Here is an 11,955-nt window from a genome sequence, read left to right as displayed (position 1 = left end):
GGGGAAAATAAGATGAGAGAGGAGGAAAAAGGTGGAGTTCATTTAGACTGTAAATAGTGACCTAATAAGCAAACTCGGGCGAACATTTTGCAGACTTGTAAATCGTGGTCCAAGCTAGAAGGTCGTTATTTATAACTCCATTTATTTTATTTTGATACATAGATAAGAAACGGTGGCATAGTGACGCACAGTTCAGAGGGTGCAATTGCAAAATTGTTTCATGTTAACAATAACTAGCTCTCTCCGGGACTTTGGAAAGAGGATATCAAAAAGGAAAACACACATCCTGAATCTCAAGACGACGTCTTATAAGACAATGTTGTGCTTCACTTTATTTAGTCCTGATTTTGGAAAATAACGATATGTTCCCTTTTTTACTTAGTTTCCAGTGTTTAATGACAAATACAGTGAAGCACTGGAAGACCTGAATAGAAAATGTTGTTGATGAACGATGGACAACACGAGTTCTGCGCCTGCGTCATTTCCCGAGCTGCCGTGACATGCGGGAAGGTGTTTTTTGTGGAAGTGGGATCAATGTTGATGACTTTGCGAGCTCTCGTGGGAGGAAATAAGTTGGATCATATGCGTGACGTCAAGTGTCACTCGTGCAAAATGTGTTATTGCATGGCAGGCTGTGAAATACTGCAACTCCACATTGTGTATTTTGCACAAGTATTGCTGAACTTGCGCTACATTTTTGTGTTTTTTTTCTTGACAGCTTTTCTGGGTCAGCAAGTTGTGCAGAAAAAGTACTGAAACAATAAGTAGTTAGGCACATGCATTCAAAGGTTAAGAGGTGAAATAAAGTTTAGTTTATCATAAAATTTAGCCAAAAGCCAAACATTCATACCTTTTTTTTTTTGCTGAGTAATGCAATACCTTTCTACTAATTCAATAATTGTAAGAAATGTTATCCCCACATATGATTTTTATTTATTTTTTTCTAACTCCAATTTTGCCTGCTGTTGAAGTTTAGTATCCTTTCCATGTGTTTTATCTGCTGGCTTCACAAGTCTTGCGCTTAGTCCTTTGACCCGACTTCCCTCTTCCCCTTCCTTTCCGTTCTGGCAACGGGCAAAGTGTCCACACAGCCCGATGAGAGCATATCACCTCTATTTAACCCTGCCTATTTGGCTGCGGCGCACACAGAGAGCTCAACAATTTGCCCGCATTCATTTGTCTCCATCACCAGAAGCCATGAAGAGCCTTTTCCTTTCTCTCACTGTGGCGCTGTTTGCCACTGCAGTCTTCTCTCAGCAGAATATCACAATCAACTTGCGAGGTAAAGCTCTGTCTGTTTTCATAGCTTCTTTGCGCTTCCAAAAATGACATGACGCATGTTGTTGACAGTGTTCCCAGCAAAGAGCATCGCCGGAGTGGTCCAGCTAAGCCTTATCAATGACCAAAACCAGACAGAGTACGCCTTCAATGTCACTGAAGCGCGAGACATCTGCACTAATCTCGGATTCAGCTTCGCCACCAAAGACCAAGTCAACGAAGCCCTCAACAGGGGTTTAGAAACATGCAGGTAAGACTGAATCAAACACAAAGTGTAATTTAACCCCCCCCAAAAAAATGAATGGGTTTTTTTCTTCTATTTTTTTTTTTCTTAAGGTTTGGCTGGATTGATGAGCATTATGCAGTCATCCCCCGTATCAAGGCACTTAAGAACTGCGGCCAAAACCAAGTCGGTTTGCTCCCATGGAGAGCTGCACTGGACAAAAAGTTTGATGTGTTTTGCTTTATCCAATCAGGTAAGAAGAAATAGTTGTCATGATGTAACATCGGCAGCGTTTAAAACATTTATTCGACAACCCGTCCAAAAAAATGAGAAATCAGCATCATGAAAGGATTCTTTTCATTGTACTCATCTTTTTACATTTTCCCAACTGGATAGTGGAACTGAATACATTTTTTTATACCCAAATATGGCTCAATATTTCTAGGATATTCTTTGATCAATTACATTTTTATCTTTTCAAGAATGTATGGAAATACTGTAACTCCAAGTTGACATCTTCATCAATATATATTAACGGGCTTTACGCAAGTTTTTGTTTCATGTTTCATGCAATTGCTTGCAAGTGGTTGACAGCAATATCAAATTTATGTTTATTCAAACAAAAGGTTGACCTTTCACATTAATATTGTCTTTTAAAATTCAGATCACTTCATTAATTTTATAAGTTCTTAGGATATAGTTGGGCACACAAAAACAGAAGAAAAAAAAAAAAGAATACTTGACACTACTCTGCATGTTACTAGAAATTTGGTAACCAAAATGAGGTTTCAGTATGAAACAGCACAATCCCACAACAGCACAAACTGCTAGCACAAGATCTTTACATATTATTCAATGATTGCAAGAAAATGGAACATATAAGCAATTGAATCACCATAGAAGTACAGTTCTATTGTATTTAACTTTTAAGTTGAATATATTTGCATTTAATTTTTAAGGAATGTTTGGGTTTTTTTCACTTTTGTGAGTTCTTTTATTTCCTATAAACTGGTTTAAAATAAGTTTAAATGTCCATTTTAGAAATAAAATGTCTGTCTCGTTTTTAATGAACAAGTAGTTGAGGCAGTACTAGACGTGCACCTTAATCATATACATAATAGTGATATACTTGTGGTGTAATAAATCTCTCCTTGTGTTTTTGCCTTGTGCAGAATACACAGATCAACCTGAGGAAGACCCCATCAGCCCTACCCCCTCCCTCCTCATTTTCAACCTTTCTTTGACCTCCGACCTATCTGTGCTGGAGAACCTGGACGTGTCTCAGTTTGCCCGTTTAGCCAGCAATGAACAGAGCTCCGGGAAAGGTTTGCCGAATATCTCCATGACACAAAACACATGATTGTTAACTCCCACGTGGGACCAATCTACCTGTCCTATTTAACTGTTCCAGGAAAAGTGGTGCTCATCTCCTCAGTGTGTGTTGTTCTCCTTGTTGCAATAGCCGTCTTTGCATACATGAAAGTGTAAGTTGCTTTCTCTTGGAACAATCTAAATGAAGCTCTTCAACTCACTCCGGCATCATAAATTCTGTTGTTGTTTAACCACATTAGACTAGTCTAGTAAACAAGTACGTAAATACATCCTTCAAAAGGGTACTCGTGAAGCTTGCCGCCGATACTTAAAGCGTCCTGAGTGAGTTGAAGAGTCATCTTGTGACATCTATTTGCAATGCCATTCAATGTGACAATGTGTATTTGTGAACAGGAAGAGGCGATTCCAGAGAGCTGACGTGATTCAAGAGTGTGGAGACGTCATTGAGATTGCAAGTTAAACCATGACTTCAAAATATTGGCCGGTTTGATTTCACCTTTTAATGTGTTTGCACATCTGATTTTGCACCGTGCCTATTGTTTTGTGTCTATTGTTAAAGGCAACAGCTTGTAAGGATGTATCTAGCCTCTACATCACAATCACAATGGTTTTGAAGATTGATTCCTAGTTTTTATCGTTTCGATATTGCAAGTACGTGCAAGTAAATGAGACTTTAAAGAATTTGACTATATATCGTTTATCTGCGTGTAATATTTCAAACTAAAGTATGTGCAAATCTCTCTGACATGTTTCTTGAGTCTTCTGTAAACGCTTCGAGTATCCCTAACACACAACACAATCTAGAGTGCAAATGTTTATATCACGTGGCTTTGGTTGAACATGGGTTTTTCAATTGTGTGTCGGAATAAAATCTGAAATAAGTGTGAGAGTTTTAAAGTACTGTCTTAGCAAAAAGTAGTAATGTGCTTTTCCAGTAATGTATGAGCATTTCAACTGTGTGTGTGTTTGAGAGCTTCGTGGTAGTGTGAGATCCTTTCAGTCGTGTGTATTTGAATGTTTGAATAGTGTGTGCAAAAAAAAAAAAGACAAGAATATGTTTTTCAGTATTTCAGTCAAGTGTGAGAGCATTGGTTTGTTTGTGAGAGTGTTGGAGTCATCATGACCAATGTTCCTCATTCCTTGACAGCTTCAACAAGGAAACTGAGTTCATTGCACAAAGTTTCATGTCGGTAGGCCATGCGGATCTGAGCCACATTGGTGCGGCGAATGTCATTTCCCTCGGGTCCGTCTTTCAGGTAGTTGACCCCCAAAAAGTGCTTCTTGTCCTGGTCAGAAAGTCCACATTGCAGCACGCTGTTTCTGGCTATTTCACACACATCACACGTGCTGAGCTTCCACAGCTGAGCTGCAATAGCGTATTCCTCCATCAGTGGCTCCTGTCAACAAGAAGGAAGCTCAGTATTTGTAGTTGTAGACAGATGAGAACTAGAATTAGTGACATGATTCAATTCTACTATCACCGTCTCTACAATACAGACATTATGAACACAATAGTTTTAATTCAATGACTGGAGTCACCGTGCACTGTAATGCAGGTCTGAAACCACGCAAACAATTACTGCAGTGATACTTACCTTGGTGTAGTGGAACTGCATTGGGTCATCTGTAGATAAGGACACGCAGAGGCCTTTGTGTAGGAACTCCCGCAGAGGGTTTTTGGAGTATTCCAAGAACAGGCTGTTGTTGCTCAATGGGGACATTGCAATAGGCACTTGGGCCAAGTAGTACAAATACTGAAGCACGGGGCTCTAGAAGTGGGGAATAAAATACATGCTCTTATATATTTTACACATGATGAAAAAATGGTGTATGAAATATAAAATGGGACAGCATAGTTTGTGTTGATAGATGGTGAATCCCTCAAGGTAGTTTTTTTTTTGTAAGCTTGCTATGTTGCTGTGGCCAATAGAGGTCACCAGTTTACTTTTCAAATAAAAGAAAAAATTACACATAAAATTATATTTTGAATTATGGATGTCTATTTTAAGATGGGTAGGATAACAAGTACATCATGAGTGATGGGTAAAGTTGTTTGAAATAATGACCAGTCTCGGCTGCACATATTTTTGCCCACTGAGTCTCATGTTGCACAGTAGTGCCTCTTCATTGCAAAGGAGAGGTTCTGAAGTCCACCGCCCCGAGGTAACATTCTAGCTTGGTTTTTGTGCACGCAGCACCTCAAGTGGCGTTTGTGCATTCCCTTATTTTTAGATAGAAGAAAATAAACGACAGTAGATACATTTGAAATCCTGCACTGCTCAAAAGTTCTTTAGTGTCAAGCAAACATAAAGTTGTTGCATGCGCATGTTCGGCTGGCTTTCGTTGGCCACTGAATTGTCATCACGTGTGTGTTTGCCAATTGGTTAGTGTCGGAGCCAACAACCCAGCTGACAGTTGATTAGTGTGAAGTACCTTCTTCAAATTGAGCCCATGTGAGATGTTGTCAGCTGTGAGGAATGCAGATACCAGATGAGTAATGGAGCCCGCTTCTCCGCAGTGAGGGCGAAACTGGAAGGTGCTCAGCCCACGTTCCCTGCGGACCCACAAGGTGAAAACCAAAAGCTTTCCATAAGCCATATTTAGAAGACAAGATGAGCTCTTACCTTCTCAGATTATTGAGCACCATGATGTTTGCATACATGTGGAAGAGGTAGTAGCTGTATGGAGGGTTGTCATCTCCGGTCCACTCTTCTGGCTTTGGGCTCCTAAATGAGAACATGTGATCGCTATGTTTGGACTCGTCGTCGACGCTGTCAAAGCCCGATACCTGTGGAAGGAAAACAAGGTAGAATTGAAATATAACAGATTGGGGACAAATTTGAAATCTGATTGTTTAGTTTCAAGAAATCTGTGCGTGCTATACAACTTACATATTTGAGGAAAACATGAAGTTCTTTATGACTTTGCGGGTGAATGGTTGCCTCAAAGAGGGGAACAAAAACATTCTCCAGCATCTTGGCAAAATTAGGCACCAACTTTTTTGCCTTAAAAATGTCACTAAACACATACAAAATATTTTCTCAGCAAGGAAATGTTGAAAATTTCAGGAATATATTAGACAAATGAAGAAGACTCACTATATTCTTGGCACTTGAATCATCCATCTCATGTTTGGAGAGTATACTTTGTGCAGAATAAACCACTTAGCCAGGTTGTGCCACTCCTCTGGGGCACGTCCGTAGATGGACAAGCGTGGCTCCGCGTGCTGATATTTACTCTCCTCCAAGTCGTGAGCCACTTCCTGTTCAAGGTGGAAATGGAACGTGACCAAAAGTCAGCTCTGCTCTTTACTAATGCATGTGATCTATCAGAACAGTGATTTTTTTTTTTTGTTAATCTATATATATATATATATATATAAAATATTTCGCACTCTATATTGCACTTCATAAAAACATAAAATAACTCTCAACTGCCAACTCTGACCATATTTACCTTTATTATGTGAGCGAAATACTCTCCATTGAGATGGTTGTCTGTTTTGAGAAATATTTCTCTGAGTTCACTGGCTCCAACGGGATTATACTTTGAATTGAATTTGTCAAAGCGATGGAACGTATGCCTTCCCTGTAGAGATGATACACACAATGAGCAATTTATCCAGGTTTTGGATCTATATGACGTAATGTTGGCTTGCTTACAGCATGTACATCCAGAGAGTCCACAGTAAGGTCATAGGGATCCATGTTGAGGTTGTGGAACACCTGCTCAAGAGTCAATTCCTGCCCAGCGGATTCCATGACCACGCGGTCCGAATCTGTGTTGTATGTTTTCTGAATGAACGTAAGAAGGTGCTTCTGAGACATGCACGCAGCTGCATGAATGTGTGTATCCACCTGTGTGGAAAAAACACGAGCTCAGCTTATTTTGGTTTCTTTCTTTTAAGGGCATGACTCGTGTGTGAGGAAGTATATCAACCTTTCTCACGTTGTAGAAATCTCGGTGTGGAACACTTTTTAGTTCCTTGAGCTCAGCCATCTCATTGAGCATTTCATGGAGGTGGAACTTGGAGCTCAAGAAATTGAGTCGCCTGTGGCAGTAGGTTTTTCTAAAAATGGCAAAATGTTAGATTTTGCATTGTTAAGGTTTTGTCTAAGGGTGACATTGAAGATAAGATTAAAATCAATGAATCAATGACCTCTCACACACGTACAAATTGAAACTGCTTCAGAATCAACAGGTATGTGAGAACCCGTTTCTCCTCATCTACACAACCAGCATCAATAATAGCTGACACTTTGTTGTGGCAACTTACGTGGGTCCATCTGCAATCATTGCCAGTACATGACTAAGATCAATCGCAAAGGTCTCCAGGTCTGGATATGGAAGGTCATGCGGACGCTCCTCTCGGAGATCCTCAGCGCTATCATACACGTGTACTATTCCATCTACCAGTCGTAGTTCATAGGTCAGGTTCTCCGGGATGTTTTCCATACTGTACGGGTCCTCATCCTCCGTTGGACATGGGCACAAATCTGGAGAGACCACGACAAAGTTAACGTTACACCAATCAGTGTTTATTTTCTCACATTTATCCTCAAACCTGGTTGAACTTCTTCCTCTTCACTCCATCTGACATTTTCAGCCCTGCGAAGGAACTGCGCTGTGGTTCTGCAGAATCTGTGGTAGGCCAGTTTGGAATATTTCTCACGAATCAGCAGAGCCTTTAGAAGACTTTTGGCTGCCTGTTCATAGTCTTCCACTGTAATCTGAATCAAAAATGAAGACACAATTAATTTACTTGTATTTGATTCCCTGGTTTCTTTAGTCTTCGTTGGTTCTTTCATTGGTCTCCGATTCTCACTTTGTCTCTCTCACATTACAAACATTCTTGATGTGCTGGAATGGATTACTGGTTTCCATCATTTTAATGAATAATGAAGTCAATCTACTATCACTGTGGAGTGTATCTCGGGTATGTTAGTGTGTGAATGTGTGATTGTGAGCCAATCCTGGCTTTTCCCTGTTTTGTATACTCACTCCTGCACAGTAATCACCACTTATGGTAACCCTTTGGTAATCAGGGCAATATTCAGTGATAGATGAGCACAGCGAGCTAGAGCTGGGAGACAGGTATGGCGTAGGAGCCCTTGGCCATGTCCAGTCCAGATTCCCTGAGATCTGTATGGACATGGACTGGGAACGAATCATCTTCAAGCTTTTGCGCCTGTAAAACGAGCAACAATTCATTAAAATGTCTGATTTGATGTCTGAGGAACTTTGAAATGCATATGAGGCCATGCACTTGGGAATTTCATCAAAATTCAATTATTATTCACAGTTTGGAGTTATTTTTTACTTGTTAACTTGTTTGCTTAGGTCAAAACAACAAAAGTATTACTTTGGTAGCATCTTGGTGACACGGAACTATGTCGAAGTAAATTAAGGAGCTTCATCCAAACAGGTAGTGCTTTGGCGCCATCTTGTGGCTTTTATAGGGAACTATAAACTAGTGCTGAGTGGAAGGCTCCTATGACCAAATTGGGTCAGTTTCTTTTTTTTTTTTTTTTTTTCCCCCCGTAAAGATACACTTTTGGTCAGTTCTTTAAGCGAGGCTTACCTTTTGGTGCTCTCCTCCGACTGCAGTTCCGCCAGCTCCTTAAGCAGTTCGTGCTCTTTGGCTTGCTGAAGGCCAATGGGGCAGTCCTCTGGAACCGTAAAAATGGATAATGCATCTTTATTGTCCTCTTCTTTCAGGGCCGATGCATACACCTTTTCTGCCAGCAGTTGGTTCTCCTCATCGACCTCACTCAGAGTTACCTTGGGAAATTGGCGAGGCATGTCTGCATGTGAGAAGAAGCCAGAGTCGAGTGAGTTGCAACATAAACTTGCATGTACAGTGGGGGAGGACTCACCCTTCTTACCAGAACAGGAGTTGACTAGGTTTACTGTTTTGGAAACAAGAAAATCCGCACACAAGACAATTTGTGGGACATTATGTCGGCAGGTTGTTGCATGAGTTGTTCAGCAAGCAAAGCAAATTGACTTGCAAATACAATTTTACTGTTATGATGGGATGAAGTGTGGAGCAGAACTTTGTCAGCAACAAAAAACATTCAATAATATTGATGATAAAAAAACGGAAAATTGAACCTGTGTGCGAATAAATGAAAAATATATATTTGCTCTGTCTTACATTTTAGGGGCAAAATGCTTCTATTTAGGTGGCAATCTGGAGCTCTGCAGAGACAGGCTGAGTTGAAAGTTGTTATTTAAGCCATCGTTTGTGAGAGTGCTTCCAGGAAGCTTGCAATCCAGACATCAAGTATTATTGATGTAGCACATTATCAAGAAACATGATAGGCTCGTACTGTTATATTGATCTGCAAAAAGCGACCTTTTCAATTATTCAGTAACTCGAATGAGATTTATACTTACTTTCACAAGCAATCTCTTTTGCCTGCTAGCTTTTGGTAATGGCATTGGTTCATCTTGCTTACCGACTTGAGCCAATGGGATAGTAAACATGCAGTAGGAAAGCTGTCGAGAGGACTCGTCGAGTTCTTTCCTAAGGCACAACTTGTTGCTTTGAAATAGCACTCATTCATATTTCATCTTATCTTTTCCAGAAGACATTAGGATCAATGAGGATCAAATGCAGTAAAGTGCGCTCGGTCATGATGTATATATACATCACCGCCTCTTTGACTGTGATTTTTAAAAAAAATCAAATAGTCCTTACTCTAACATGCTTTATTAGATAGAAACCCGTTTGTTCACGATATTTTTTACATTTATTTTGATTAGTTGGCGGTGGTGATAAACGGTGGAATATCGTAATGAGATCTGTTTATTGTTGGTATTATTGGTCATTAGTGAGGGTTAGAAAATTGTTTGACAGCTGTATTTTGGTTTTAGGTCAGCAGATGGCAGCGTAATATTACAATTCATCTTAAAATACTAGTTGTTAAATCTGAATGAACTGCTTTAGGCCATCATGTGAATGGCCCCTTGCAATTTAGCTTCAATACAAGAGCTGTATCAAAGATGATCACTTCAAAAACTCTTTCAAATATTTTTCCTTAACACAATTCAAAACCATGCTCATTATGTTGTAGTATGGCTCTTCACTGCTGCAAAATCAAAGCACAAAACTAGATATCCATCCATTCATTTTCTAAATGACATCAGACGAAGGACAGCCTACACTCTGGATTGGTCGCTCATCAATCACATAGTACATATATGGACAGACGACCTTTACGACTCATATTGTCATTGACTACATGTGATGAGAATATTGGAATGAATGAAGTGGTATTATTGTTTTTGTGAAGACAGAATTTGTATTCGATCTTCGGCATCATTGTGCATTAAGGAAGTGTCCAGTCAGTGACTCAATAAAAAGGATGGAAATCCACCAAATAATTAATAGATATTTTCCTTATTAAAACATTCCTTATTGAAACATATATTATTCAAGTTTATGCATTCAAAACCAGCACCAAAACTGAGCCTTATTTTCGTAGATTGTTTTATACATATATTATTTTGAATCTCATTCGATTTTCCTTGTTGTTGTGGGGTTATTATAACTCAACGTATACTTTCTTGGTGCCGTCTCGCTCCCCTTCACTTACCAACCAAATACTGGTATATGCTATAATAATGTTTTTATTATAATGTGAACTCTGCATGCAGTTAGCAGGACATTTTTTAATATATATATGTACATATGTGCAACACGCCAGCATGATTACGCATTTTCAAATAAATTCACTCACCGCTTCAGAGTTTGAAGTGTTTGTAAATAGTGGACATGTTTCCTTTGGAGAAACAGCGACTCACGCCTCATTCAAGTACTTGATACCTCATCCACCAGCCTGCACCCACGTCACTCCATCCTTAACTCTTTCATTGCCACAAAAACATCAGCCTGACAAATGGGATGAAAAAAATAGACATTCTATAACAGCATTCAATTTTTTGTTTCAATATAAAATGTGTGGCTTAAAAAAATTCAGACATCACCCACCGATTTTATTTTTAAAAAATGACTGGAAAAAGATTAATGACATGAGTGCTTCCAAACCATCTTTACGGTCCTTTATGTCAATCAATAAGTTCATTTCTCCTCGTGGAATCCCTGAAGACTCCATGGAGTTCCGACTGGGCGCCCTAAGCAGTCAAAAGCCCGCAGTCCCTGATTTAGCCAGGCAGAGTTTAGATTATGAGGCTAATCCTCTCAACTCAGGTTATCAGTGTACTTTTAGAGTTGGCTTTAGAGTACTGACAATGAGCCGCCTGTATCGCCTTAATGGACATCAGAGTTTGCACAACTGATGATACACACGCCCTATCTCCTCCTTTTAGTAGTGCACAGTCATCTAACACATGAGTTATCTGAAGACTTTCATTCTTTTGAACTTAACGTGCACGTTGAGCTGCTCTGATGAGTGTCTCTGTGCTGTGAGCGTCATCAGCTCATTGGCTTACTGAAGTGGTGACTACCGCACATAATTAGAGTACAGTGACTGGGCCAACTACTGGTTAATTGAGTCTTATCATGACGCAACTTTACACATATATTTGTCACACATTCACATCAATGAAGCTACAGTTCATTCACATTTTAAGTGTAGAATTATACTGTAGAAGACTTCAATTCTCGTCATGTTAATTGTGTTGCGTAATTCGTTTGCTAGTTTTAGATTTTTGGGGGGTTTTTCCAGTATCGTATGTAATACCGTGTATGGCATCACAAGACAAGATATTTATAATATAATGAGATTCTGATGCTGTTTTATTTCGACGTAGATTTTGCATCTCGAAGCTAATGAAATGAATTCATAAAAAATACAGTGGTAAGTGATCTGCAGTAGTATAGAACATGCACTCTTAGCATCAAATTTGAGAAGCGTCTTATGCTTTCATTTTGCAAAAATTACAGTAGGCCGACAATTTTAGTAACGACTCTCAGTATGCTGCAGTGACCTTGCCGAAATCTACCACAGTGGCAAACATGTTAAATTAACAACTCTTTTCAATCACATTTGAGTACATATTGTAGAAGAGAAACATTTTTGTAGAGGTGCTTAATAGATTGTGCAGTCTACTTTTGAGTTTTATGAATGGATGTAGTAAAGATGAATGTCATGTCA

The 11,955-nt window shown here is 39.4% G+C and overlaps 2 protein-coding genes and 1 long non-coding RNA gene across 3 annotated transcripts; 2 read left to right on the top strand and 1 right to left on the bottom strand.

Annotated features, from left to right (window-relative positions):
* The first annotated feature begins 1,121 nt into the window (after positions 1 to 1,121).
* Positions 1,122 to 3,573, top strand: lyve1a (lymphatic vessel endothelial hyaluronic receptor 1a). Its single transcript, XM_085907958.1, has 6 exons — positions 1,122 to 1,282; positions 1,351 to 1,528; positions 1,615 to 1,754; positions 2,674 to 2,826; positions 2,913 to 2,985; positions 3,227 to 3,573. The coding sequence occupies exons 1-6, from the start codon at positions 1,198 to 1,200 to the stop codon at positions 3,291 to 3,293; spliced, it is 696 nt and encodes a 231-aa protein (XP_085764084.1). The 5' UTR covers positions 1,122 to 1,197; the 3' UTR covers positions 3,294 to 3,573.
* On the bottom strand, positions 1,819 to 8,635 carry ampd3a (adenosine monophosphate deaminase 3a). The gene is made up of 13 exons (XM_085907956.1): positions 8,415 to 8,635; positions 7,835 to 8,021; positions 7,398 to 7,563; positions 7,110 to 7,329; positions 6,773 to 6,902; positions 6,496 to 6,690; positions 6,290 to 6,421; positions 5,932 to 6,095; positions 5,725 to 5,851; positions 5,458 to 5,621; positions 5,267 to 5,387; positions 4,429 to 4,602; positions 1,819 to 4,230 (listed from the first exon to the last, which is right to left on the bottom strand). Exons 1-13 carry the CDS (start codon positions 8,633 to 8,635, stop codon positions 3,967 to 3,969), a joined length of 2,265 nt encoding a protein of 754 aa, XP_085764082.1. The 3' UTR covers positions 1,819 to 3,966.
* Positions 5,314 to 9,120, top strand: LOC147059227 (uncharacterized). The gene is made up of 3 exons (XR_015065689.1): positions 5,314 to 5,402; positions 5,505 to 5,639; positions 8,552 to 9,120. It is a non-coding gene; the product is annotated as an uncharacterized LOC147059227 (long non-coding RNA).
* Positions 9,121 to 11,955: the final 2,835 nt, after the last annotated feature.

Source organism: Syngnathus leptorhynchus, chromosome 3 (genome assembly GCF_054491065.1).
Source record: "Syngnathus leptorhynchus isolate UIUO chromosome 3, UIUO_Slep, whole genome shotgun sequence".
NCBI classification, from domain to species: domain Eukaryota; kingdom Metazoa; phylum Chordata; class Actinopteri; order Syngnathiformes; family Syngnathidae; genus Syngnathus; species Syngnathus leptorhynchus.
This window is presented reverse-complemented; position numbering and strand designations above follow the sequence as displayed.